Genomic DNA, 25,440 nt, shown 5'->3' with positions numbered 1-25,440 from the left:
CGGCTGGCGACCCGCGGGCTCCCGCCGCCGCCCCGCCCGCCGGCCCGCGTCATGCCGCCCCCTGCTCTGCTTTGCGCGCTCTGCTGGGGCCTCCTGGCCACCGCCACCCACGCCGGCTACTCGGGGGACGGCTGCAACTGGAGCGGCAGGTACGACCCCCCCAAGGCCGCGCCCCCGGGCTCCGGAGAACAAAGTGGACACAGCTGCCGCTGGCTGCGGGGGAGGGTGCAGGGCGAGCGGGCCGTGCCGGGTGGGGACGCGGGCCGCCTGCCTCAGCGCCTCCCGTCCTGTCCCCAGCGGCCTGACCCAGGAGCCGGGCAGCGTGGGGCAGCTGTCCCTGGCCTGCTCGGAGGGCGTGATCCAGTGGCTGTACCCGGCCGGGGCGCTGCGCCTGACCCTGGCCGGCTCCGGCTCCGGCACGCGCTCTGGCATCGCCTGCCTGCGGCCCGCGCGGTCCTTCGCAGGCGCCCAAGTCTTCGCGGAGCGGGCGGGCGGCGCCCTGGAGCTGCTGCTGGCCGAGGGTTTGGGCCCGGCGGGGGGCCGGTGCGTGCGCTGGGGTCCCCGTGAGCGCCGGGCCCTCTTCCTGCAGGCCACCCCGCACCCAGACATCAGCCGCCGCGTGGCTTCCTTCCGCTTCGAAACGCACGAGGACAGGTACCCAGAGCTGCCTCCACAGGCCCACGGTCTTGGTGCCGATGGTGAGTGATGAGCTGGGTGGGGGGTGGACCCGTCGTCCCCACTGTACAGGGAGAGCAACAGGCGTGAGAGCGAAATGGGTTGTCAGAGGCCACACAGCTAGCGAGGACAGGTCGGAGGGTCTGGAAAGGGGGCGGGCAATCCCTCATGATTCAGCCTAGGGAAAGAGCTAGCACTGGGCAGAATGGGGGAAAGGGGAGGCCGCGGGGACTCCTGGTCCCTGAGGGGTTGGGGGAGGGGAAGATGGCGGGACAGAATCAAAGCCTCCAGCCAAAGCTGTCCAGGGCTCCCTGGCCCGGCAGTGACCTCCCTCCCCTCCCCCAGTCCAGTACAACAAAAAGTCCTGTGTGCGGCCTGGTCACCATGGAGACGCTGCCTTGCCCCCCCCCCGCCCCCCCCGCAGGGCACCAGGCCCAGCTCTTTACTCTCTTAGAACTTGAAGCCTGACCCCACAGGGGATCTTTCTGTTCTGCACCCTGGCCCCAGGCCAACTACTCCAAAGCCCCTCCTGTCTCCCACCAGGTTGGGCTGGTGTCTTTGGGCGGCGGGAGGCAGCTCTGGGGGCCCGCAGGGTTCCCTCGTGCTGGTGTGCATATGTAAGATGGGTGCATGGGAGTGTGCCCCCAGACGCCCCCTGCAGGTCGGCGAGTCCCTGTGCCCGCGCGCTGGGCACGGCCCCTAGGCCCACGTCTGTGCCCGCACGAGCGTGCAAGTGTCACCCCGAATACAGCATGTCTTCAAGATGTGTGTGCCCGCCTGCTCCCTCAGGTCCCCCGTTGCCATCAGGCCGTGAGGGGAGGGTCTGGCGGCCTGCCCTCTCCCTCCTGCCTCTAGCTGGGGGGAGGCCTAGGGGGGTCCAGGAGAGGGCAGGACCTACAGTCGGGATCCCCCCTTCATGCCAGGTGTCTGTAGGCCCTGCAGCGACGCCGAGCTCCTGCTGACTGCGTGCACCAGCGACTTTGGTGAGTGTCCCCACCGCAGGGGGGTGGGGGCTGGGGTCTGCCCTGCCCTGCCCTGCCAGCCACTGGCAGCATGTCTCCCCGCAGTGATCAACGGAACCATCCGCGGGGTTGCCCACAACACAGAGCTGCAGGAATCTGTTATCACAGTGGCAGCTGCCCGTGTCCTCCGACAGACGCTGCCGCTGTTCCGGGTGGGGGAGTCCGGGGGCCAGGCCTCCATTCACACCCCGCTGCGCTGCGGCGTCCGTCCTGGCCCCGGCGCCTTCCTCTTCATGGGCTGGAGCCGCTTTGGTGAGGCCTGGCTGGGCTGTGCACCCCGCTTCCAGGAATTCAGCCGTGCCTATGCGGCTGCCCACGCCGACCACCTCCACCCCTGTGAGGTGGCACTGGACTGAGCGGCCAGGGGGAGCAGGGCACTGGGGAGGGGCTGGGAGAGGGTGGGTGGGGAGGGACAGCCTCCTCAGGGTCCCAGCTGCTTCTGAGGTGATAGCCACAACCAAGAGGAACACTGATGTCATTAGCCAGCGTAGATGGGAGTGTCCCATGCCTGAGCCTGGGCCATCTGAGCACCCCCCAGCCCCACTGCTCCGATTTCTGCTTCCGAGTAGGACGCTGAGGCTCTGGGCAGTGATGCCTTGTCTAAGGCCACCCAGCTAGTGAGTGGGAGAGTGGCCCGTGCCCGTGCCTTGAAGGCGAGCTGCCGCTTGGGTTGGGGGGAAGCAGGGACCCTTCCTTCCACGTGATCCTCAGCTCTGCTGCTCCTACCTTCGAGGCCGGGTTCTTCCGTAAGTGAGAATGCAAGCGGAAAAAGGGCTGTAACTCCCCAGGTCGAGGAGGGAGGGGTCCTTTACTGGGGGACAGGCAGGAAGACGGCACTCCTAGCCTGTGAGGGAAGGCGGTGCAATCTGGCAGGATGCCCGACTTCCCTCTGTGGTCCGCTGGGAGCCCAGCAGAGTCATCCTGGCCCCGTCCGATCCTCGGGGAAGAATGGCCCCCTCTGTCCTGAGGGCCCTGAGACGTGCGTAGCATCCGGACATGGCTCATCCTCACGGGAGCGGGGTCTCCTCTGCGGGGTCGGGCACCGTTTCTGGAGGGCAGGGTGATACAATGGGGTCTCTAAGGACCGTTTCCCGCCACCGGCCCCATTGTTGCTGCCTCCGCCTTCCTCTTCAGCCTCAGTCACATAAAAGGCCAGGGCAGTTTGGGACAAAGCCCTGTGTGGAGGCTGAATGCCCCTGGGGTGGGGGTGCATGCCAGGGCTTCTGAACCGGGACTGGCTGACTCTGCTCACTCCAACCCCACGCGTTCCTGAGGAAGCCAAAGCTCAGGGTGGGGGTGGGGCACCTGGACTCACAGGCTGAGCCCCAGAAACAGCTTCCCATCCTCATCTGCCAGTCTGCAGTGGGGAAGGAGCTGACGGTGGGCATGGAGGCCAGGGGCCGCCTCATCTTTCAGGCAGGAGCTGAGACTAAAAGAGAGGCCGGCCGGTCTGTGCAGGGCCCAGACACAGGGCTCCTTCCTCCAGATTTGGCTGACAGTTGTGGGTAGGGGAGGCAGGTTCCCAGGGGTTTGCAGCCACCTGCCCTCCTGAGGCTCACTGCCGCTCCCTTCTCCCCAAACTTTCAACCATGGAGTGCTCAGGGTCACGCAGTAGACCTCTCCTGTCCCTTGATATTCCCTCATCGGAGAGCTGGAGCAGCCTCGTGGCTTTAAAAACCATCCATGTGCTGATGACCCTGTGTTTTGATCTCCAGCCTGGACCTTTCCCATGGACTGCAGAGCGTCGTATCCCTGTCTGCCCCCTTCCCCTCACCGAAGAGCATCTCGGCAAAGACCAGAGGAGGAAGAGATGGGTGTACTCTCCTGATCCTCCTCCTCTGCTGGGAGGTTTCTGCTTTGTCCAGGCCCCAAGGACGGCTTCCTCTCCAAGGCTATCCTTACCCTTGGTATCTGTCCTGATTTTGTGGTCAGTTCCCCACAGCCTTTCATGCGAAGGAGGCCCCTGGCCACACCCAGGGGTCACTGTGGACTGCCTCCCAGACCACCTGCCCACAAAAACGTAGGGCGGCTGCTCTGGGCTGAGCCCTTGGTTGGACACTGGTCTCTACGCACCTGTCCCAGGAAGTGCCTGAGCCTCCCATGCACACCCTCTCCGCAAAGTGCTAACTTTGTAACTAGTATTCTTTTCATAAGGTGCAGAAAGTGCAGAAATGGGTATGGCTAACAGGGCTACAGGAGGCCTGGGGTGCTCCAGGTCATGCCCCAAAGTCTTGGGCCAGGGGCTTCATGCCTGCCCTGGGGGGCGGGGGCAAGGGGAAACGGTGTGGGTGAGCATGTATGTGGGGGCTGTGGGCTAAGGGAGCTGGCCTGTGGGGCACCTCTGGGCATGTGCACTCACACAGGTACGTGCCCAAGTGCTGAGGAGCAGAGCACCTGAGTAAACATGAGAGTTGTGGGGTGTGTGCACTGAGGAGTCTGGTTACGTGCATTCATTCAGTCAACAGCTTTTATTGAGTGCCTTCTAGGTGCCAGGTGCTGCCCTAGGAATAAAACAAGGAACAAAACACACAAGGGTGGGGTACTGTGTAAGCACCCCCCCCCCCAACTGCCTAGAGCCCAGTGTACAAACTTTCTTTCTGGGGAGGGCCCAGTGACAGTCCCACAGGAGACAGGATCCTGTGAGCCACGTGGGGCCGACCCTCCTCCCCAGTGCTCATTTCTTGGGAGCATGGCACTGGAGTTTCCTGCCACCCACAGGCGCCTGTCTTTCAGGACTGGGGCCAGTTGGGGACAAGTACAGGCAGGCATGTGAGGCGATGTATACCTGAAGGTGTGGGCAGGGCTCTTGGGCATGTTTATATTGTCTGATGCTGAGGCTCCTGACCAGGGCCGCGGATGTCCAAGGAGCCAGGCCATGACCTGTGTACATGAAAGCCCCTAACATTCACGAGACATCTCACCCAGCCTCAAGGTGGGATGAGGAGGTTCTGGCTCTGCCACCTGACCCAGGGCTCTGTCCCCCTATTTGTTTCTCCCACCCCCAGGCTTTGCCAGGTCACCTCCGGGAACTCATTTTTTTTTTTTTTTTTTTGCGTTTTTGGAGAAGGAAGGTGGTCTGCCTAGCTCTTGGGGCTCTTTCTTCCACTCCCGTGGCTGGGCCGGCTACCAGCCGGCCCCCGTCCGACCACACTCACAGCCAACATGTGCCTTCAGCTAGATCTCCTGGTCAACCCTACCTCTCAGCTGACCTCCCAACATCCGCCGCAACCTCCCCGTCCTGGCCACTCGGGCTAATTGCCTTCAGCTGTGGGACGGACCCGGGAGGGTGTCCTCCCTGAGCCCGCCCCCGGGCTTGGCTGGCCTTCGGGTGTCGCGGTGGGCGGGGACCTCCACCAGTCTCTCTGAGACAGCCTTGCGGCTCGGGCCGCCCCACACCCCGGGGATCCCTTCCCGCCAAGCTCCACGGCCGCCCCCCGCCCCGGCTCCGGCCACGCCTGCCTTGCCCTTCCCAGGGGTCCCCTGCGTGCGCAGGCTGGGCCGGTGCGGCTGGCGGCCGCAGACGTCCCAGTAGGACCCGGAACGCGCGGGAAGGGGGCCGAGCCGCGGCGGAAAGCGAGTGGAAGGCCGCTTCCGGCGCCCCGCCACTTCCGGTAGGGGGCGGGGAGGAGGGCCCCCTCCGGCTTCCGGCTCGCGTGTGAGGGTGTCCGACCCGAGCCCGGGAGGGGCCTTCGGGCGGGGCGACCCTGGGGCGCGCGTCCCGCCGCCATGGAGCAGGACGACCCGGGCGAGGCGCTGTCGGAGCTGCGCGAGCGGCGGCTGGGCGCGCTGGAGCTGCTGCAGGCGGCGGCGGGCTCAGGCCTGGCCGCCTACATCGCGTGGGCGCTGCTGCTGCAGCCTGGCTTCCGCCGCGTGCCGCTGCGGCTGCAGGTGCGGGGCGGGGCCATGGCTGGGGGCGGGGTCCGGGGGCGGAGCCGAACCCGCAGTGAGTGGGAGGCGCTGCCTCTCCCTGGCGGGCCGCGGGTGGGGACCTTGAAAGCTCAGGAGGCAAGCTCTGCGCGTCTCCCCCGCCCCCCCCCCCCCCCACGTGGGATCAGGTTTGGGGACCCAGCCCCGCTTGCCTCCTTGCCCAGGTGCCCTATGTCGGTGCAAGTGAGCGGCAGGTGGAGCACGTGTTGTCGCTATTGCGAGGCCGTCCTGGAAAGACGGTGGACCTGGGCTCTGGCGACGGCAGGATTGTAAGGAGTGGGATGCGGGGGGGGGGTGTCCTTGTCTCCCCCTCTCGCCAGCGCACCTCCCCACCTTCTGGACCCACAGTTGCGTGTGCCCACAGGTGCTGGCTGCTCATAAGTGCGGTCTCCGCCCGGCTGTGGGCTACGAGCTGAACCCGTGGCTAGTGGGGCTGGCCCGGCTGCACGCGTGGAGAGCAGGCTGTGCCGGCAGTGTTTGCTACCTGCGTGAGGACCTCTGGAAGGTAACCCAGGGAGTCCCGGACCCCCAGGGGCCCCCACGCCTGGTCTCCACACTTCCAGCTCTGGGTTGGCCACCCTGCTGACAACCCCGGGTTCCCCTGCCTGCACCCGCGTGGGCTGGGGCCAGGACTTGGAAGCCACAGTTACCCCAAGCTCACCACACCTCTTCCTCGGCTGGGGCCCCGCTCCCTGCTGGGGTGACCTCTTCTTGCAGGTGAGCCTGAGGGACTGCCACAACGTATCTGTGTTCCTGGCCCCTAGCGTGGTAGGTCTGGGGTTTGCTAGCCCCAGGGGAGGCCCGGGCCACCCTCCGTGGAGGGGTTGGGCCTGGAGGAGCTGGGCAGGGGCAGTTGTATTCAATCTTGCCCACCCTGTCCTCCTTCCTGCTCTCTCTCCCACAGCTCCCCCTGCTGGAAGACAAGCTGCGGGCCGAGTTGCCCGCAGGGGCCCGAGTGGTGTCGGGGCGCTTCCCCCTCCCCACTTGGCAGCCTGTGGCTGTGATGGGGGAGGGTCTGGACCGTGTCTGGGCCTATGATGTCCATAGTGGTGGGCCAAACGGTCAGGCTTCCCCAGAACCCAGTTCTGCCTCAGTCCCTGGGGCCCCCCGTTCTCAGGTTGGCTGACCACTTGGACACAATAAAGACTCTGGACTACACGTACTGACTCTTGTTAGGTGGAGGGTTGGGTGGCATGACCCCTGCCCGCAAGGGGGTGCTGTGAGGAGGGTTCCATGCCGGATGCGAAGAGTTCTGCTGAGTGCATTTGACAGCTGGCTAGCGGCTGCGGGTCTTGGAGTGCTGGGGCTTGACTGGAGGGGTGGCCCCCACTTTGCAGGCGTCCTCTGTACCCATTAGCTTCCTCAGCCTCAGGATCTCTTGTTTGTACCTGCTCAAAGGAGTCAGGCTTAGTCACCTGCCTGGCTGTGCACAAGCCCTGACTCTCTTGCCTGGAGCTGAGGCCCTCAGTTCACTCCCAGCCCACCTGCCTAAGTGCTGGTCCACATAGTCCTGTAGCTCAGAAAGTTGCTCCTCAGCCATCGTGGCCCGGACTAGTAGCTTTGCCCGCTCGCGTTCCAGCTCTGCCTGGCATGGGGAGGGCAGAAGCTCTGAGGCAGGACAGAGTGTGAGGAGGGGGTCCCCAGCCAGGCCTTGCCCACTACCTGGGTGCCACGGGAGAAGTCCTGGAACTTCTGGTGGATCTGGGCCCAGGAGGCAGGTTCCTGGCCCCTGGGAGGAGAGAGGGAGGGGCATGTATGAGGGCCAGCATCAGGCCAGGTGTTGACCAATGATCATGCTCAAATTGGGGCACCTAGATTCCTGACTTGCCTGCTGGGAGCCAGTGCAGAACTGCATGGACCCACCTGTCCACTTTGGGCCCCCCTTGGGCCTTTGAGCCATCTGTACAGGAGGACAGCCCTCCCTGTACAGGGACTCAGAGAGGGCTAAGTCGCGAGGTAACATAGTGACCCCAGTGCTGTATGGATGTTGATGGAGGACTTCCCCCCCATTCTAGGGGTTTGCTTCTCGAAACTCGGAGTTGCGCTGACATATTTCCTGCCCACTGTAGTCAGACACACGGAGATCTAGAGGCAAGGGCTGTGAAAGTCACCAGGCGGCCCGCCCCTATCCCGTCCTGGGGCCAGGGCCTCTGCTGGCCATCCCACCACACCTCTTCATCCTTCCGTCCTCTGGGTCTTGCTGAAATGTCCCTTCCTCAGGGTCTCTCCCTGATCCTTCTATTTTTTTTTTTATTATTTTTTTTAACGTTTATTTATTTTTGAGACAGAGACAGAGCATGAACAGGGGAGGGGCAGAGAGAGAGGGAGACACAGAATCTGAAACAGGCTCCAGGCTCTGAGCGGTCAGCACAGAGCCTGACGCGGGGCTCGAACTCACGGACCAGGAGATCATGACCTGAGCCGAAGTCGGACGCTTAACCGACTGAGCCACCCAGGCGCCCCTCCCTGATCCTTCTAGTCACGGTTAGCCCCTCTCCTGTCAGGCACCCCCTTCACCCCAGGCACTTGGCTTTCTGTGACTGTTGATGCCCCCCATATAGACCGAGACCCAAGGACACAGATGGGCCTCCCTGTTCTCCCAACCCGCAGTTAGAGTTGGGGGAATAAATTGAATGCTCTCCCCACAGATCTCCCCAACACACGCCCCAGGGTACTCACTGTGGCTCTGATGTGCTCCCCTGGGAGGCTCCACTGGGTCCCTTCTGTAGGAACAAGAGCAGCGTCATGAGCCCATTGGACTGGAAAGGCTGTGTGGTAGGAATTCTCTGTCAGCTCAATAAGGCAGGCTACTCGAGGGTTGGACCTTTGCTGAGCCTGTCACGGGGCTGGGGTTTCTTCTGGGGCTCTGAGCTCCAAGGCCAGTGTAGGGCAGCAGGGAGAGCCCACCTGGGCCTGGAGCTTCCAAAGCTTCGTCTCCAGCCTGGCCTGGTTCTCTGGTAGGTGACTGAGTTTGGTGACCAGGTGCAGAGGCAGTGGCTCCAGGTCTGAGGTGGCTGCATCAAAGGTAGCCTTGGGGGTCCAGGGTGCCCCACTGGGGTCTGCCGGCACCTGCTGCACACTAAGCCACATGTCGGGTCATACAGGGCCACCCCACCCCCAGGTGCCCGTCTCAGGGACGGGCCCACCTGTGGTTGGCCAGCAGCTCCTCATGTCTACGGCTCAGATCTGCCAGGCGCTTGCGGTAGGCGCGAGCAGCCCGGGCCAACTGCTGTTCACGGCTGCGGTGTGCTGCCCGGATGTCCTCCAGGGTGGTCTCCAGGAACGTCCTCAGGGCTGCGGCTTCCGGCACCTGGCCGGTGCGCTTTGCAGACTCCTGGAGGAGATTGGGCGGGGCTGGGGGTGGGGGTGGGGCCAGGGCTGACAAGGGCGGGGCTTGGTTGGGCCCACACTTCCTCCCACGGTTCCCTCTGTGGAGCAGATTGGGCCGTGCGGCAGGCCGGGCCCACGGGGTCTCCCGGAAGCAGCCCAGCGCACTCGGGCCAGGCTTGGGCTCCGCGGGACCCGAAGCCTCCCACCCAGCACAGGGCCACCCCCAGGTGGTGCTCACGGCCACGGCTTGGGCACATCGCTGCAGCTGGATGGCATACTCTTGGTTCAGCTTCTTGAGCTGCAGCTGCAGCTGGGCGTTCTCCGCCTCAGCCTGGCGGAGCTGGCCCTGGCAGGCGGACAATACCTGCGGGTGGAGGCAGCCTTGAACCTACGTTCCACGAGGTGGCCCTTTGCTGACGTTGTAGGACACCCATCTACCAGATGTCAGGGGATGGGGCTGGGCCTCACCATGGCTTGTGTGGCCAGTCGCTGCCCAGCCATCCTGGCCTCCTCTCGGGCTCCCTGCAGCTGCCGACCCAGATCTGCCCTGCAGATGTGGGCGTCAAGCTCAGCTGGGCTCAGGGCGGGGCCTCCCTCTGCCTCTTGGGAACAGCCGATCTGTGCCAGGTGCCCTCCCGGATCCTCCCCATCCCGGGTGAGGCGGCCACTCACACGCGGGTCTCCAGTGCCTGCTTCTGGGCCCTGTGCTGCTCCAGCACTCGCTGCCATTCTCCCTGTAGCTGCCGGGTACACAAGGGCTGGCTGAATGAGACCCCAAGCTCTGGGTCCCTGGCCTTGCCCAGCTGCACCCTGGGCTGGGACAGATCTGCACTAATTCCCAGGCTAGGGAGCTGCACACTCACACTGTTCCCCAGCTTCTGTTGTTCGGTCTTAGGGGTCAAGAAGTCCTCAGGCTGTGGCTGTACAGGAGAGCCGGTCCCAACCTCACTGCGCCCCTGTGCACCCCTGTTTGGCTCCCCGCCGCCCAATCCACCCAGGCAGGCCCTCCATGCGCTTAGGGTGACCTGGGGTCTGTGGTGGATGGAGTGTACCTGCTCCTGGGCCTTGTGCCCAAGCCCCTGTGCCAGCTTCTGGCGGCGCCCCAGGTCAGCCTCTGCCGGGGCTGCACAATCTCCATGCAGCTCCAGCTCCAGCACCCGGCTCTCCAGCCGCAGGACCTGCAGGGTGGCCAGGGTGAGCAGGTGCGCCTGCCTGCCAGGACACCCGGGGCAGGTCAACATCATCTGGACCCATGCAGGGCACCACAGCACACGCGGGAGAGGTGGAGACACAGGCACCCCGTGAGTGTGTACAATCACATGGGGTGCCCCCGGACCCCTCCCAGCACTGGTCCTTGGTATGCACCCTCCTCCTGTGTGTTCAGGGCACATGTGGGCACACATCAGCACCCACCTCACTCTTCAGCTCGAAGAGTTCAGCCTCGTGTTGCTCCCGCAAGTGATGCGTTGTGATCTGCAGGTCAACCAACTCCTTGGAGATCTGTGGGTGGCCAGAGTAAGAGGTGGGGTCTGTGGGACCCCTCCTTGCTAGCACCCCAGGGCCCCACACCAACCTGCAGCCGCTGCTCCTCACTCAGTTGTAGATCTGAGGGAAGCTCTGTCTTGAGGCTGGTTGTCCAGTCCTCGGCCTGCCGCAGAACCTGGGGAGGAACCGCCCACCCGCACCCCCCAGGTGGGTCTCAGGCCTGGGCTGTGGCCTCCACTCCCATGGAGCCACCAGCCATGCACTCTTCCTCCCTAATATCCCCTACACACATACACACACACACACACACACACACACACACACACACACACCCCACAGCCTGAATGAACTAGGCAGTTTCTCCCATGGCCAGGATCAAATCCAGGACATGGCTACCGGCACCCTTCCTGGCCTTTGAGGTGATGGGGAGGCACCCTGACCCCATGACAGAAGCAGGAGTGTCCTGGAAGGACTCACATTCTCAGTGGCCCAGGGTGGGGGCTCCGGCCTGCCGCCTGGGGCTGCCGCATGCTCCATAAGCAAAAGGAAGTCTGGCCCAAGTGCAGTGCCACCTTGCCTACTGGCCTGTTGCTGCAACACAGAGGCTGGGGGCGTTGCTAAGGCCTCTGTTGGTCTCCTGCTGGTCCCCGGTCTCTGAGGGCCCCACCCACGAGGGCAGTCGGGAAGGGGAAGTTCGGTGGTGGCTGAGGAGGTGGGGAGGGGGCCTCTCTCAGCTCCTTCCATGGTCCATCCTTTTTGGTGTCCGTTTTCTCCTCTCCGAAATGCAGACCAGCACCGCTGCATTTATCCCGGGCGCAGATGGAACCAGGAGTGCATGAGAGCGCCCAGCCTGGGAAGGTGTGAGACAGAGTGACCGCTGCTGTTACCGTTTTTCTCTCGCAGAGTGCCCTGCTCTACCGTGGGGGTTCACACACTCAGCAGGCGCCCCCTGTGTGCCTGCTGTTTCTGGTCGGACGCTGGGATGGGCAGGCGAACAAACTGCAGATTCTCCCACCACCAGCCCGAGGGAAGGGGACGCAGACATTCCAGTTAAGGGCTGGGGGTCTCAAGAGGACTGGCTCAGCTCCCGAGCCCGGAAGGCTTCGCGGAGGACGCACTGCAGCGCCCCGCGTGGCGGGGCCGAACGTGCGTGGGGCCCCCACCGGGCACGCGCGCGCCCCCGCCTGCGCACGCTTGCTCCCTGCGCCGGGGCGCGGGCCGTTGGCGGCGGCCAGGCGGAGCGCCGCGCTCCGCTCGGGCCCTGTGGATAGTGCCCTGGGCCCATCTCTGTCCCGCTGTCTCTCAAGCGGTCCGCGCAGTCGGGGGGTGCAGCCCTTGCGGGTAAGGGGAACATTTCGGGACCCGTGTCGCGCCGTGACGGGAGGGGGGGCCTGAGGGGCGGGGCGGGCCCGGAGAGGGGCGGGGCCTTGACGAGGGGCGTGGCTTAGGCAGAGCGCTGAGCGGCACGGGAGGGCGTGGCTCAAGGGGAAGGCGGAGTGAGTGGGGCGGGGCTGGGGAGGTCGGGTCGTCGCGAGGGGCGTGGCCTGAGCGTGGAACGGGCGGTTCGGTCGCGGGGACCGGGCCCGCGGCGGGGGGCGGGGCCTGCGCAGCGGGCGGCGGCGGCGTTGGCGTCGCTGGGGGCTGGCCTCCGCACTTGGCCGGACCGCCTGAGCTTGGGGCGTTGGCTTCCGCACCGGTCCTCCGGGAAGTCCACGGAGCAGGGGGCGGGCTCCCTTTCTGGCCCCTGAAGTGTGTGTGGAGCTGACCCCTCCCTCGCCCAGCCCTGCTTTGAGGGAAGCCCCCGCCCAGGGGAAGGGGCTCAGAAGCGGGGGGCCTCTCAAGGAGAAGACGCGGGGTGCCTGGACTTTGCGACCATGAAGGTCAAGGTCATCCCTGTGCTCGAGGATAACTACATGTACCTGGTCATCGAGGAGCACACGCGGGAGGCTGTGGCCGTGGACGTGGCCGTGCCCAAGAGGGTGAGGGCAACCTGTGGGCGGCGGGGGGCGCCGCTGCGGGCCTAGGCAACTTGGCCCCCGAGGGTCCCCCCACCACCCCAACCACCCTGGTTGGAGCAGGCCTTTCCCCTATTCTCTAATCTTGAGTCTGCCCTCAAGTTAGGACCACGTCACCTCCGTTTTCCCCGTTCCCTGGTGCCTAACTGTTCTGTACGCACGGGGCGCTCAGATATCGTCTGCTGGGTCTCCCCTACCCCTACCCGCTCCTGGCCTGCCCGGCAGTCTGTGTACATCACACCTGGCGCCCTAGCGTGGGTGGGGGCCGGCCACCTGGCCCGGCCGGATCTCCCTAACTCCCATCCCTTTCAGCTGCTGGAGATCGTGGGCCGGGAGGGGGTGTCACTGACCACTGTGCTGACCACCCACCACCACTGGTGAGCGCGGTCGGGGCGGGCCGAGGCGCGAGGGCATCGCCCCTGCCCCACCCCGACCCGCCTGTGATCCTGCTTCCGCCCCGTCCGCAGGGACCATGCGCGGGGTAACGCGGAGCTGGCGCGGCTGCGGCCGGGGCTGGCTGTGCTGGGCGCGGACGAGCGCATCTGCGCGCTGACCCGCAGGCTGGTGCACGGCGAGGAGCTGCGGGTGAGCACCGGTCCGGGGGCGGGGTGGGGGGTGGGAATGGCGCCGCGGGCCCTCCCGCGTCACCAGCCGCTTGCCCCTCTGCGGCAGTTTGGGGCCATCCATGTGCGCTGTCTCCTGACGCCGGGCCACACCTCCGGCCACATGAGCTACTTCCTATGGGAAGAGGACTGTCCTGATCCGCCGGCGGTGTTCTCGGGTACTGGTCGCCCCACCCCACCAGCCCCACCTCCCTCTGACCCCGCCCCACCTTCCCTGACCTGCTCTCCTCCTCCCCAGGGGATGCGCTGTCGGTGGGTGGCTGCGGCTTGCGCCTGGAGAGCACAGCTCAGCAAATGTATCAGAGCTTGGTCGAGACCCTGGGTACGCTGCCGCCGGAGACGGTGAGCCGGCATCCCTTGCCTTCCTGTAGGGTCCAGACTCCCTGCACAACCTCCACACTCTGTACCTGCCTTGTGCCAGGGATACAGAGTGAACCTTAGCCAAGGAGTCCAGGCAGATCAGGCCTGGGGTTCTGGGGTCCAGGGAGGGTCCAGGCCAGCCCCAGTGAGCGCCTTCCCCCATCACTGCCTGTGGCAGCACTGTGCACCCTCTGAGTGCCTCCTTTCTCCAGAAGGTGTTCTGTGGCCACGAGCACACGCTGGGCAACCTTGAGTTTGCACAGAAAGTGGAGCCCGGCAATGACCACGTGAGGGCCAAGCTGTCATGGGCCAAGGTGCGGCCACTCCTCTGAATGGCGAGGTTTGGAGGGTGGATGAAGATTGGGACGGAGGAGGGGCGCTGCAGGGGGAGTCAGGCATGACTGGCCTGGAGTGATCAGACCTGGCTTAGCCTTGAGTATCCTGCTGACTGAGGCTCCTATTGGTGAGGGGAGGGATTGGTGGCCTCGGACAAAGGGCTGGGCAGCTGGCAGGACTGACCCAAGGGTGACTGCCCTCAAGTACTAGATGGGGCGAGGCAGTCCTTCTTCTGCTCCTGCCCCCAGGAAGGGGCGGGGCTGAGTGGAGCGGAGTTGTCTGGGGCTCTCAAGACAAGGCTGTGACAAGGGCCTGTGGTCATTCCAGAAGAGGGATGAGGACGACATGCCCACAGTGCCATCCACCCTGGGCGAGGAGCTCCTCTACAACCCCTTCCTAAGGGTGGCGTGAGTACTGGTCGGCATCCCAGGCCTTCTTGTGGGGGCCCCATGCCCACTCCAGGGGCTGTCCCACCGAGCAGGCCGCCTGAGGGTCGGCCTGCTGGCCTCGAGCCCGACTCGGCAGCCACTTGGGCTCTGCAGGAGGTGCCAGGGAACTGGTTATTGGGCTGACTTGCACCAGGGAGAGGCTGCTCATTAAGTGTCCTCTGCCAGCACCCACCCGGCAGTGTCCCCAGGGAGAGTCCCCACGGCGCCCCCTCTCCCCGCAGAGAAGAGCCTGTGTGCAAGTTCACGGGGAAGGCGGCCCCGGCCGAGGTCCTGGAGGCACTCTGCAGGGAGCGGGCAAGCTTCGAGCGGGCGGCTGAGTCCCTGCAGCCGCAGGCCCGGGCTCTCCTGGCACTGCAGTGGGGGCCCTGAGCACACCCCAACAGAAGTGAGCCCCAAGTGGACCCACCGTGCGGCCCGGCAGCACATCTCTTCTCCTTCAACCCTCGGCACATTGAGCCCACAGGAGGGTTGCGTCTGGAACCTTCCATGGCCCCACCCAGCTGGCTGTCTGGCTTTGGAGGGTAGGCACCCTGGCAGGGGACATATGAGGCCCCTCTCTGGGGTGCATGTGAGCCCTGAGACCTGGGTGTTTGGGAAGCAGCCTAGCGGGGTGCACGGGGCTCTTGAACTTTGAATAAAGCTTTAAAAGACTTCTTTTTTGATGCTGGTGGATGCTCTCGGAGAGAAACCATCGGGAGAGAGATCCCTTTATTAGACTTGGAACTTGGTAAGGAAAGGCCTGTGGGTTCAGCCTGATCTGTGCTCTCCCCCACTCCTGTAAGTGGAGAAGGGACTTCGTGCCTAGTCTCAGCGGCCTCTCTCACAGACCCTGCTTCCCATCTGGAATTCTGCCCAGAGAACGCAAGCTGTCAGGTCCCAGAGGCCATGCCTGGCATCATCAGGGCCCGGTCCCAGGTGGGGCAGGTGCTGCACCCCTGTCGCAGGGGGTGTCGCAGGCTGGGCGCCCTTCTCCTGCCAGCATTCTACGCCATCCAGCGCAGTAGGGTTCCTCACACTGGGCTCCAAGTTTGACTGGCCCGGCAGGCGCTGCCCATCACTGTCCTTCACAGCCTGGCTTCAGTGGGAGCCTGGCTCCTGCTTTTGTTCTGCCTTGTGCAGCCCACGGGACCGGCTGAAACCCCCACACACTTGGGCCACAAGGCAGGAGTGGCCAGCACCCTGCTCGCAGAGCTGGGCCTGTGGGGAGGTTCCGGGACCTTGTGGACCATCTGACCTCCTGCAGTGGGCAGGCAGGACGAGCACACCTGTCCTGGCTACGGGTTCTGAGGCTCGTTTCTGTACGGGCTCCGGCACATCCCCACAGCTGACGTCCGCGTTTCGGGGGTGGTCCCCGGGGTCTCGGGACACGACCTCCCCGGGAGTCCGGGTGCGGGCTGTGGCGGGCCTAGAAGGCTGGCGCGGAGGCCTCCTACCACCTGATGCCGAGGCTGGAGCTGGCCTTCTCCACCGCGTGGTAGCTTGTGTGCAGCAGGCGGCCAGCGCGCTCCGAGCCCTCGCCCTGCAGCCAGCACCGGTACAGTTCCTGGATGCCAGGTGCATCCTCCGGCGCCTCTGTCCTGACCATGCTATACAGCGTCTCCACGCGCTGGAGAAGCTCCTTGCCTGGCGTGTTGGGGGCCTTGAGCTGGCCTCCGCCGTTCAAGCAGCCTGTAGCAGATGTGAGCACACGGTGAGCTCACAGGTGCACACAGGTGAGCGCACGGTGACAGGGAGGATGCCTATACCGGGGAGTGGGGGAGGGGGGTTGGGAAGCACAGCACGACCCCTTCCCAAGACCCCTTCCCATCACCGGCCCTCCTGAGCCTCCTGACCCCCGGGCTCCGCCTCCACCCCTTCTGCCCTGGTGAGACACTGCCCACAGCCCTGGCCCTGGAAAGGGCCCCCGTGCCCTCTGGGAGAAGCGGGCCCCACCCCAGCTACCTGCGGGGCAGGCCATGACCTCCACATAATGGTACGGGCAGCGCCCTCGCTTGAGCTTCTGCACCAGGTTCTGGATGTTGCGGAAGCCATAGGCCGCGGCAAAGTGCAGCACGATTTGGCCCTCCTTTTCCAGGGTCACCTCCTGAAAGTCCTTGTTCCTGGGGGGAGCACAGGCCAGGCTCCCTCGGTACCCGCCCCTGCAGGCACGTCTGCCACCTAACCGGCTCCTCGGTGGAGGACGTGGAGGACAGGGATGCAAGGACAGGGTAGAAAGCTCGCTTCCGCCTTTAGGCGGGGGCCTCAGTGTCCTGATCCTCCCTCCCAAGAATGGCAGTGAGGCGTGGCGAGGTCGCACAAAGCCCCCGGCCCTCCCTCCCTCCGTGGAAGGGAGCATTGTGTCGGGACACACCCTGTGCCAGGCGCGCCACCGCGGCCTTGGGGCTCCCACCCCCTGGGGTGTGGGCAGGGACGCGGACCGCTGGGTGGGGAGGCCGGTTCACGTGAGCGGGAGAGGAGGGCTGGTGCCCTGCGTCTTCCCCCACCCCAGCCTGCTGCCCTGTCCCCATGCTCCAGCCCTTCCCACTGACCTCAGGGGTCTGTAGGTGATCTCGTCCACGTGGATTCCAAAGAGCTCCCGGGCTGCGTGCTGGAACACGTGCTCCAGGTAGCCCCCGGAGCCCCCGCCCCGATGGCTGCTGGGCTCCTGGGCAGACACACTGCTGCACCTGGGGAGCAGAGCATGGCCTCGGTGGCAGCGGGAGTTTTCGGGTGACCTTTTGTCTCTCCCATGTGAGGGAGCGGCTTGCTAGATGGGAGAGGAGTCCAGAACCCCCAGGGCCTTTGTCTGCGTGTCAAGAGGAAGCTCAGGTGGGAGAAATCGTTCCTCTGTTGAGTCACCTATTTGGGGAGCTCAGACGTGTGTCAAGTTTGGGACAGCTCTGATGACCATCAGTGCACTGTCCGTTGGCCAGGTCATGAACTTGACCACCTCTGTGTGCACTGAGACCGGCGACAGGGCGGACGCGGACCTGGCTAGGAGGAAGTCACGGTGGAGAAGAGGAAGGGAGGGGACGCAGAGCTGAGGTCCATCTGGGGACCGTCTACCCCCACGCCCTCTGCGGCGTGCCTCCCAGCGCGCCTGCAACCCCCCAACCCACACGTCGAGCTCCCCGACGCTGGATTCACGTTCTCCCCTCTGCTGCAGTGGGTGGTGACTTACAGACTGTCCAGGGGGGCTGGCTCCAGTTCCGAGAGTGAGACCCCTTCTTCTTCCAGCAGCTTGAAGACTTCTCCTAGGGTAAGACCCCAGCACAGGGGCGCTTCAGCTGAGATCTCAATCAAAACAGAACGCTGAGGAAACCCGCGTCCTCTGCATCCCTGGCAACCTGTACCTTAGCTCCAGAGACCCGGATGTCCACCTCCTGGCTTATGGGTGGAGGGTCAACCTGGCCACTGAGGCGAGGAAGGACTCCACTTCTGAGGACCCTCAGAAGAGCCAGCCAGCTCCCCAGACCCGCAGCCCACCCTCCACCCTCCCAGCAGCGTGGCGGGGGGGGGGTGGATATACCCATCCCCGGACCCGCCGCAGTGTGGTCGTGGCTCCCCATGAGGTGGAGAGGGGCATGTGTTCATGCAGGGGGGCCCCCTCCCCACCCCACTGTCTGGGTTCCTGAGCATTTTCTTTTCTGTATTTTAAGCACTTGGGAGACTGTGAGGCTGCTCAATTCAAAAATGGGGTGACTGGCCCATGTGAGTCAGAGTGGATGACGAGAATCCCCACCCGTCTCTTCACGCAGACTGTTTTAGAGCAAACACCCGGCCCTTTGGCCACACGTCCCCCAAGACAATGGAACAGCTGTGAGGTCTGATCTGGCCCCCAGGGGAGGGCCACCGGCTGCCTCATGCATAGGGGCTGGCAGCTCCAGCCAGAGCCTGCAGGCAGGGCCCGGGCAATACCACTACGTGGGACCCACACCTGTGGTGACAACACAATCCACATCACGAGTCTGGTAGTCCTGGCTGAAAAAGTCTGGTCTGGAAGCTTCCAGCTTTTTGTCATAGCAGGGCATGACCGTCACGTGGTAGATCCTGTCCGGGGTCAAATGCTGCAGGGAAATGTGGAAATGTGAAGTCGCTGCCTGACCTGATAGTAAAGGAGCCCGCAGGATAAGGTGGGGGGGTGACACCACAGGCGCGGCCTGGGACACAGCCGGCCAGCGGCCAGGATGGGACCGAGATGCCTCGTGTGGCCATGTGGACATCGGAGGTCTTGGCTCATCTTTGTGAACAATGGCAGTGAATCGTTCACAGCTGGAATATTCTTGTTACCTGCTGCTGGGCAAAGAAGTCCTTGACCAGGGAGCCCATGACCTGCTGTGGGGACCGAACAGTGCTGAGGTAGGGGATGAGGAAGCTTCCGTGCGTCTTCTCCGCGTAGCAGATCCAGCCTGAGGCCGACACGGGGAACAAACGGGGTGTCTGAGCAGCTGGGCAGGGAGTGGCATGACCTTCTGGGGTGCACCGGCTTGTAGGGGGAGTTTTGGTCCCGTTAAAGAACGTGCCTACTCTGCTGTCACTGCCGTGTGCTTCTAGCATCTGTGAGATCACAGTCTTGGGGAACTCGGTGACCCCAGGTGGCTCTCAGGGCAGCTCCTTCTGCCGAGGCGGCCACGGTGGCAGAAGCCTCGTGTGGCCCCACCCAGCGTTCCTGTCCCCCGTGTCCCGCAGCGTGAACACACCTGGGCAGGCGGACGCAAGCACAGGCAAGGCCTGCTGGGAGTCGGCCTGTCCTCGGAATCTCTGCACAAACTCTCGCTGGCTCTCGAGGAGACTGAAGTTCCTCGAGAAGGAGGTATCGAACACGTAGTGCACCCCTGCAACACAAGCACCCGCCTCACCGCCACGAAGCGTGGCTACATCGCAAGGCCCCGATCACGCCCCTGGGAGCGGGGACGCCACTTTCCAGGGGCACTTCAGCTGTCTGCACAGCGGCTGTCCGGGCCAGGCCACACCTCTTGTGCCCGCCCCATGTCCTCCCAGGCCTGCTCCTGGCTCACAGAGATCGACCAAAGTCTTTGGGAGCCAGAGCGTGACAGGGGACCAGGGAAATGGGCCTCGAGGGTGATAGTTTAAAAACAATAAGGGGGGAGCAAATTCCAGAGAATTCCAGGAATTCCAGGAATTCCAGACTGGAGGAGGACAGCCACGATTCAGATGGCTGCCTCTTAAAAGGCTCAGCTCTCATTTGTCAAACCCAAACTTCATACTGAAGTCAACTCAGAACAGTTTCTGGTGCGTTTGAGTTCAGTGAGTCAGAGGCCGGAGGAGCCCCTCGCTGGACCCCACACACGCTGAGCTCAGCACGCACGCGAGGTCTGCTGCCTACCGATTTTCTTAAAGAATGCAGTCAGCTTCCTGGCAGTGTCTGTAGGGTTCAGCCCGAACTGTGCAGCCAGCGATGCCCTGGACTGGGGCGAGACGGACACGACAACCAGCCTCTGCTGACCGGGGGCCGCCGTCTGCAAAGCAGAGGACACATGCTCACTCGCTGTGTTGTACAGACTCCCAGGGGGCCAGCGCTGGGGGAGTGCGTGCTGCCTCCGGCAGGGCGTGTCACTTCCACGTACACGCAGGGCCCCACACCCCGGTGTGAAATCCTGACCAGCAATTCACGGGCATCCTGCCGACGACACCTACAAGAGGCAGGAGGCACCAGATGGGCTGCCCTTGGCAGCAAGAGCAAAGGACACTGGGGCGACATCAGGTTAAAAAAGTCTCAAAGACGCCCCCCACTTACCTTATTGGCATCTATAACCTTCCGCAGCTCCTCGTGGCTTTGCTGAGTGATGAGCACGGTCTCTGCCGAGGTGACACAGCCACTGCATGCCAGGCAGTCATCCAGCGAGATCTTGGCCTTCTCCAGCTTCCGGGTCCCTCCATCCTGGAAAGCACAAGCACTCGGGACTCAGAGGGCCTCTACGCAAGGACACGAGCACTCAGCATAATGGAACCTGCAGGAAGCCTTTATTCTCTGGCTCACAACACCGACAACCAATGTGGTAGGAGGCTGGCTTTGTGTGCCACTCAATTTTTAAAAATTAAATATTGGTTGGGGTGCCTGGGTGGCTCAGTCTGTGAAGTGTCCAACTTTGGCTCAGGTCAGGACCTCACGGTTTGTGGGTTCAAGCCCCTCATCAGACTCCGTGCTGACAGTTAAGAGCCTGGAGCTTGCTTCAGATTCTGTGTCTCCTTCTCTCTCTGCCCCTCCCCTTCTCAAGTTCGCTCTCTCTCTCAAAAATAAACATAAAAAAATAAAAAGAGAGTGTCAGACGCTTAACCAACTGAGCCACCCAGGGGGTCCTTAACTGGAAAATCTTACAGAATTAGAACTCGCGGTGGCGGTGGGGGAGAGGGAAGGGAAGACAGGAACCACCATCTGCAAAAAGAGCCCCCCCCCCCCCCACAGCTCCATGTTCTGCCTCTGTGCCCCTCCACCACCACCCCAGGCACCATCTCTGCCCTCCGAGCCGTGACGACAGTGAATCTGACCACTCTGATGACAGCGAAAGGTCCCATGATCTCCGTACCTGTGACTGGACGGAGCAGCAAAAACAGGTGTTTGGTCATCTGGGCTGGAACTTACCTGAGTGACCTGGAAGTAACTGCCATCGTCTTCGATGTGGATCTTGGCCACGCCGCTTCCCAACCTCTTATCCACCTTCATGGGCTTGATGCAATCCTGTACCAGGAAGAGGCCCCAAGTGGGGGCCCAAGTGTGTGGAGGTTACCGAAGAGGAGGGGACCACCACATGGGACAGGGGCGCTGCCCGACTCTCTTCCTGCCACAGCAGCAGTCATGGCAATACAGTTGTCACCCTGCTTGCACAGGGGCACACGTTCTAACCCCTGCCAGCACTGAGGCCTACTCTGCAGCTCAGTCAGGGGAAGGCGGACTTAGCTGGGCCTACACACTAAGGCACCTGCGGGCACCACCAGCCCTGACCTTTACTCTGTTCAGCACAAACCGAAGGCGTGGCCACACATGGAGAGCCAGTGTTACCCTGGCTACCAAGAGGATGCCCAGGAACCACCCTTTCTGCATCGCTCCAGGAACACTTGGAGTCCCCGCCTTGCCCGGTGAAATGTTCTTTTTCTCTTCAACTTCGAGTTCTTGCCCTTTCTCGCTGTCACTACAAGAGTCTCTCTGGCTATTCCCTTCCCAGAGATGATCAGCCCCAGAAAGCCCTGGTGGGGGGGGGGCCCTGTCCAAGCTCATCCCTGACCTCGGAGCTGTGACCAGCCCCATGCCCTTCCCCTCCCAGCCCCTGTGTGTCCTGCGCAGCCAGTGCAGTTGATAGGCAGCTACACCAGAGAAGGCCGCCTCCCGCTTTCAAGTGTACCTGACCTGTCCCCTTTAGGGGCAAGCTCTGTCTTCCTCCCCAAACCAGCACCTAGGACGACCACCGCCCCCCGCCCCAGTCACGGTAGGTGATTCCAAGGGACCTACTCCCCTGCCTTCCAAACTGAGATGGGATCATTCCCCGCCGTCTACCAGAGTAAGCGGACAGGTTCGTCCGGCCTCGGTCCTGAGCCGCCACTGCCCGGCTCCCTCCCGCTTCCTGCTGCCCACTCGGCACTCCCGTCCCCCGGTCGCGCCGAGGACAGCGTGATGACCCGAAACTACTTGTCCTATTGGGCGGTGCGGGCTGGTGACCTGGCCTCGCCTCGCCTCGCGGCACAGGAACCCGGCTCGGGGCGCCTCCATCCCTGGCCTCGGGTCCCCATCAGTAGGAAGCTAGCCCGAGCGCCAGAGGCCCGGGGGGACGCGGGCGGGGAGTCTGGGTTCCGATCTCGTTTTTCAGGGAAAGAAACCGAGCGGAGGGGAGTCCGGGGAGTCCCCCCCCCATCCCCCGCCAGGCACGGCCGCCACCCACCCAGGCCGCCCCACCTGAGACGGTCCGATGAAGTCATCCAGGTCTGTCAGCTGCAGCACCCCGCTGAAGGGCGACGCCATGGCGGCCGTACTGCTGCTGGGCGCGGGGCGCCAACGTCGCCAAGCGGCGCGAAACTGCGGGACTGTTCCGCCACGCTGCCGGAAAGCGACCCGCCTGGCGCATGCGCATCCGCGTCCCCCCGGGCCGCGCGCCCCCTGCCGGCGGGGCCCGTGCCGCGGGGGAGCGTGTCACCTTCCCGGCCTTCTGAGCGTGGGCGGAGGGGCCGCCAGGACCACAGTGTTGCCTCCCTCACCCAGGGCTCACTGCCGGCGGGATATGCGGCCCTGAGTCCTTGCCCTGGGAGCTTGCTTGCAGAGGCAGCGGCCTTGCTATACTTGGTCGCAGAGGCGCTCGAGACCCCAGAAGGGCGCCTGCCGCGCCCCTGGGCGTGCAGTTCCTGTTGCAGAGCGAGGGAAATGGAAGTGACAGGGCGGGCAGCGCTCCCCACAACTCGGCGGCTCCGTGCGGAGCTTCTCTCACGGGCTCCGACACCCTCTTCTGTCATTTTGGAGACCAGCTTGGGAAAGCGCCGTTTCCCTGTAAGGTTTGGTAGCGCGACGCGGGACTGCTGCTGGCCAGGCTCGGGCCCTGGGCCGTTATAAATCGTGTCGAGTCCAGTTTTATTGTCACTACTGACCCCTTTTTAGTGGGGCTTTCCAGACACCTGCAGGAGTTGAGTCTGGCACGTCCCGGTGTTCATCTCGTGTTTCTGAGGGCCCAGCCCGGACTGTGCTCCCAGTCTCCTTGCAGTACTTAGCCCAGTGTGGACTTGAGTGCTGCTGACTCCCACACCTGCCTGTGGGTTTTCGTCGAGGCCCAGGGACCCAAGGTCCACCGGCGGGGGCAGCGTCCTGGGGCCCCTGCAGCTGCTCCTCTTGGCTGCCAAGACAGGACTTTCTTCTACAACAGCTGGGGCAGGCTTTCCGTAGCACCTACGGGAGCTCCGCTTCCAGGCCCCCAGGCGCCACCCGTCCCCTGTCCCGACAATACCTGACCGAGGTCTGAGACACGGTTCCTGAAATCTGAACAATCCTAAGTGATTCTTAGAAGTGGGCGAGCCCCAACCAACCTTAGTTTCACCGAAATGCCCCAGAGTAGGTTTACAAAAGACTTGTGAGAGTAACAATGGCATTGAGATGGGGGCCAGGAATGAGGGCCCATTAGGAGTGGTGGAGAGGATTTACACGGGAGGGGCCCTGGCTGAGGCTGGGGGGACAGGGAGGGTTCTCCCGACGCCGGGAAGGGGGGCTGCAGCCCGTAGGTGTGCAGAGCCGGGGTCCCTGCAGGGCGGGCTTCCTGCCTCCTTCCCCTGGAACCCAAGTCTGTGGGAGCGAACCAAGTGGAGCAAAGGGTCGGGGTGGACGAAAGTGGAAGAGCCCACGCGTCCATTGGCAGATGAGTGGGTAGACGGACGAGGACTCAGCTGTAAAGCCGTGTAGATGAGCCCTGGTGACATGATGCTCGGCGAGAGAAGCCACTCAAAAGGCCACCTATCGTAGGATTCCATTTCTATGAAGCCCGTGAAATAGGCAACTCCACAGGGACGTTAAGTAGATTGGAGGTTGCCAGGGTCCCGGAGGAGGCTTCAGGGTGAGGTGATGAGGAAGTTTTGGAAAGCAAGGTAATCTTTGCACGACACTGTAACTAATGCCACTTAAAAAGGGTTGCTATGGCAACTTTTGTTGTAGGTATGTTACCACAATTTGAAAACTACTAATGTAATATGTCAAAAATCACAGAACTGCACCCTTTAAGTGGGCAGATTGTATGGCATGTGCATCTACATCTCAATAAAACTGGCTGCCCCAGGGTAGCTTCAAGAAGTCCGGACGCCGAGCGCACCCAGGTTGGCCTAGCATCAAACCATCGGTCCCAGCGTCCCCGTGCCGTGCCTGGGCGACGGTTTCTGGTTCAGAAAACCTGACTGGGGATCTCTGATATCACCCACACCCTCACACAACAAGGGCCCCTCGAGGGTCTTTTACTCAATCACAGCCCCGTCCCTGGAGACCTGGGGCTCTTGAGCAGACGCTGCGTGCACCTCCTCTGTGCACCTGCTCTCACACCTGCAGATTCTTTCATCATCATTAGTATTTACTGCACGCTTCCCGTGTGCCGGGGTTTATACACGTGGGGGAAACTGAGGGCCAGCTGAGGACTTGAGAGGCCTTGGGCCCCATAGCCAGCCTGGGCAGCGGCCGCGATGCTGTGCCTGGGTGTCGGCACCCCTCTCCCTGAGTTGGGACAGGTACAGAGCTTGGCCTCTGCTCTGGATGTGTCCCCAGGACCCCCTTTGCCCAAAGCTGGCCACCAGATCTTTGGGTGGGAGCAGACGCACATCAGAGTTTCACCGTCTGAGGAACCCGCCTGACGTTAGTATCCAGGCAGCTACAACAAAGGACCACGACTGGGGGGTTTAGAACGACAGAAGTTTATTCTCTTAGTTTTTTTCTTTCTTTCTTTTTGACATGTTTATTTATTGTGTGTATGAGAGAGAGAATCCCAAGAAGGCTCCGTGCTGTGAGCACGGAGCCCGACGCGGAGCTCGATCCCACGAACTGTGAGATCATGACCTGAGCTGAGATCAGAGCTGGTCGCTTGTCGACCTCTTTGGGCCGTGGACCTGGGGCGGTGAAAGAGCCGAGAAAAAGACGAGGTATAGCGAGGCACAGGGGACCCCGAGCCAACCGCCCGAGGCCCTGAGGTTTATTGTACATCTTCTTTTATACTTTTACAGAGCTACAGATCCACGACGATTAACTGTAGAAGGTTAGTAAGGCGTGACAACAAAGTACATGTGGTTCAGCTAAAGCACAAAGGTACGTTGCCGTTGCGTGCAAAGGCTTTCTTGCAGATACATCGGATATGATAGGAATCTTTATGGCAGGATCAGAAACAAAGAGGGGAGTGAACACGCTGTGTTATTTACAGCTGGCTTCCTTTAAGCAAAACATCCTCGTCTGCCTACTAGAGAACAGGCCACATTTCCCGAGGGCATTTCGCTCCATTCCTTTCGCCTTATTTTTAACCCTATGATCTCCAGCTTTCTCAGAGATCTTGGAGCCTGAACGAATATGCCCCTGTGGTTATTGTGGTGTTCTGTTTCCCACAGTCGCTCAACCGACTGAGCCCCGCAGGCGTCCCCACGCTCTCAGTTCTTGAGGCCAGAAGTCTGAGGCCAAGGTGTCAGCAGGCCCAGCTCCTGGTGGCCCTGGGGAGCCCTGGGCACAAGACAGCATCTCCCCAGCATCTGCCTCATCAGCACGTGGACCCTGTGTGTCTTC

The 25,440-nt window shown here is 63.0% G+C and overlaps 5 protein-coding genes and 1 long non-coding RNA gene across 16 annotated transcripts; 4 read left to right on the top strand and 2 right to left on the bottom strand.

The window, feature by feature from the left end:
- On the top strand, positions 1-3,392 carry METRN (meteorin, glial cell differentiation regulator). Its single transcript, XM_040459526.1, has 4 exons — positions 1-149; positions 298-698; positions 1,599-1,658; positions 1,743-3,392. Exons 1-4 carry the CDS (start codon positions 52-54, stop codon positions 2,051-2,053), a joined length of 870 nt encoding a protein of 289 aa, XP_040315460.1. The 5' UTR covers positions 1-51; the 3' UTR covers positions 2,054-3,392.
- Positions 3,393-4,249: 857 nt separating this feature from the next.
- Positions 4,250-6,782, top strand: ANTKMT (adenine nucleotide translocase lysine methyltransferase). 2 transcript variants are annotated; one of them, XM_040459536.1, is made up of 5 exons: positions 4,250-5,585; positions 5,789-5,893; positions 5,989-6,129; positions 6,342-6,392; positions 6,529-6,782. In XM_040459536.1, exons 1-5 carry the CDS (start codon positions 5,424-5,426, stop codon positions 6,748-6,750), a joined length of 681 nt encoding a protein of 226 aa, XP_040315470.1. In that variant the 5' UTR covers positions 4,250-5,423; the 3' UTR covers positions 6,751-6,782. The 2 variants fall into 2 exon arrangements, with proteins under 2 accessions (XP_040315470.1, XP_040315471.1); XM_040459537.1 differs by lacking the exon at positions 6,342-6,392.
- CCDC78 (coiled-coil domain containing 78) lies at positions 6,779-11,116 on the bottom strand. Of its 6 annotated transcripts, none has more exons than XM_040459515.1 (13): positions 10,917-11,116; positions 10,528-10,614; positions 10,368-10,454; positions 10,007-10,132; positions 9,818-9,874; positions 9,627-9,694; positions 9,423-9,501; positions 9,193-9,318; positions 8,771-8,958; positions 8,532-8,703; positions 8,304-8,392; positions 7,287-7,353; positions 6,779-7,012 (listed from the first exon to the last, which is right to left on the bottom strand). In XM_040459515.1, the coding sequence occupies exons 1-13, from the start codon at positions 10,974-10,976 to the stop codon at positions 6,797-6,799; spliced, it is 1,422 nt and encodes a 473-aa protein (XP_040315449.1). In that variant the 5' UTR covers positions 10,977-11,116; the 3' UTR covers positions 6,779-6,796. The 6 variants fall into 6 exon arrangements, 5 of the variants coding, with proteins under 5 accessions (XP_040315449.1, XP_040315446.1, XP_040315450.1 ...); XM_040459513.1 differs by adding an exon at positions 7,109-7,209 and having other exon boundaries at positions 6,810-7,012; positions 9,818-10,132; positions 10,917-11,114; XR_005785773.1 differs by adding an exon at positions 7,109-7,205 and having other exon boundaries at positions 6,899-7,012; positions 9,818-10,132.
- Positions 11,117-11,668: 552 nt separating this feature from the next.
- On the top strand, positions 11,669-14,876 carry HAGHL (hydroxyacylglutathione hydrolase like). Of its 5 annotated transcripts, none has more exons than XM_040459531.1 (9): positions 11,669-11,780; positions 12,282-12,418; positions 12,767-12,831; positions 12,922-13,039; positions 13,127-13,235; positions 13,316-13,419; positions 13,653-13,751; positions 14,101-14,180; positions 14,444-14,876. In XM_040459531.1, the coding sequence occupies exons 2-9, from the start codon at positions 12,314-12,316 to the stop codon at positions 14,589-14,591; spliced, it is 828 nt and encodes a 275-aa protein (XP_040315465.1). In that variant the 5' UTR covers positions 11,669-11,780; positions 12,282-12,313; the 3' UTR covers positions 14,592-14,876. The 5 variants fall into 5 exon arrangements, with proteins under 5 accessions (XP_040315465.1, XP_040315464.1, XP_040315468.1 ...); XM_040459530.1 differs by having other exon boundaries at positions 13,650-13,751; XM_040459534.1 differs by lacking the exon at positions 13,127-13,235 and having other exon boundaries at positions 13,316-13,399.
- Positions 14,877-14,902: 26 nt separating this feature from the next.
- On the bottom strand, positions 14,903-22,238 carry CIAO3 (cytosolic iron-sulfur assembly component 3). Its single transcript, XM_040459520.1, has 11 exons — positions 22,111-22,238; positions 20,806-20,901; positions 19,960-20,103; positions 19,549-19,681; positions 18,902-19,036; positions 18,492-18,610; positions 18,139-18,268; positions 17,383-17,455; positions 16,751-16,888; positions 16,164-16,321; positions 14,903-15,890 (listed from the first exon to the last, which is right to left on the bottom strand). Exons 1-11 carry the CDS (start codon positions 22,174-22,176, stop codon positions 15,652-15,654), a joined length of 1,431 nt encoding a protein of 476 aa, XP_040315454.1. The 5' UTR covers positions 22,177-22,238; the 3' UTR covers positions 14,903-15,651.
- On the top strand, positions 16,320-18,738 carry LOC121019773 (uncharacterized). The gene is made up of 3 exons (XR_005785774.1): positions 16,320-16,827; positions 16,958-17,030; positions 17,442-18,738. It is a non-coding gene; the product is annotated as an uncharacterized LOC121019773 (long non-coding RNA).
- Positions 22,239-25,440: the final 3,202 nt, after the last annotated feature.

This window comes from Herpailurus yagouaroundi, unplaced genomic scaffold (assembly GCF_014898765.1).
Source record: "Herpailurus yagouaroundi ecotype Mexico unplaced genomic scaffold, PumYag 222, whole genome shotgun sequence".
Taxonomy (NCBI): Eukaryota; Metazoa; Chordata; class Mammalia; order Carnivora; family Felidae; genus Herpailurus; species Herpailurus yagouaroundi.
Note: the sequence above shows the minus strand (reverse complement) of the source record. Positions and strands in the feature narration are given on the sequence as shown.

Bases quoted from the DNA above. Each gene is read 5' to 3' on its own strand.
- CCDC78 (XM_040459512.1), bottom strand. From the start codon at position 10,976: ATGGAGCATGCGGCAGCCCCAGGCGGCAGGCCGGAGCCCCCACCCTGG. The intron at 9,695-9,817 runs GTGAGTGTGCAG...TGTACCCGGCAG, and splicing joins AACAGAAGCTGGGGAACAGT to CTACAGGGAGAATGGCAGCG. The intron at 7,354-8,303 runs GTGAGTACCCTG...CTCTCCTCCCAG, and splicing joins GGGAGCACATCAGAGCCACA to GGGCCAGGAACCTGCCTCCT.
- METRN (XM_040459526.1), top strand. From the start codon at position 52: ATGCCGCCCCCTGCTCTGCTTTGCGCGCTCTGCTGGGGCCTCCTGGCC. The intron at 699-1,598 runs GTGAGTGATGAG...CCTTCATGCCAG, and splicing joins CCACGGTCTTGGTGCCGATG to GTGTCTGTAGGCCCTGCAGC. The intron at 1,659-1,742 runs GTGAGTGTCCCC...GTCTCCCCGCAG, and splicing joins TGCGTGCACCAGCGACTTTG to TGATCAACGGAACCATCCGC.
- ANTKMT (XM_040459536.1), top strand. From the start codon at position 5,424: ATGGAGCAGGACGACCCGGGCGAGGCGCTGTCGGAGCTGCGCGAGCGG. The intron at 5,894-5,988 runs GTAAGGAGTGGG...GTGTGCCCACAG, and splicing joins GCTCTGGCGACGGCAGGATT to GTGCTGGCTGCTCATAAGTG. The intron at 6,130-6,341 runs GTAACCCAGGGA...CTCTTCTTGCAG, and splicing joins TGCGTGAGGACCTCTGGAAG to GTGAGCCTGAGGGACTGCCA.
- HAGHL (XM_040459530.1), top strand. From the start codon at position 12,314: ATGAAGGTCAAGGTCATCCCTGTGCTCGAGGATAACTACATGTACCTG. The intron at 13,752-14,100 runs GTGCGGCCACTC...TGGTCATTCCAG, and splicing joins CCAAGCTGTCATGGGCCAAG to AAGAGGGATGAGGACGACAT. The intron at 14,181-14,443 runs GTGAGTACTGGT...CTCTCCCCGCAG, and splicing joins AACCCCTTCCTAAGGGTGGC to AGAAGAGCCTGTGTGCAAGT.
- CIAO3 (XM_040459520.1), bottom strand. From the start codon at position 22,176: ATGGCGTCGCCCTTCAGCGGGGTGCTGCAGCTGACAGACCTGGATGAC. The intron at 19,682-19,959 runs GTAAGTGGGGGG...TCTGCTTTGCAG, and splicing joins AGGTTATAGATGCCAATAAG to ACGGCGGCCCCCGGTCAGCA. The intron at 18,269-18,491 runs GTAACAAGAATA...ATTTCCCTGCAG, and splicing joins ACTTCTTTGCCCAGCAGCAG to CATTTGACCCCGGACAGGAT.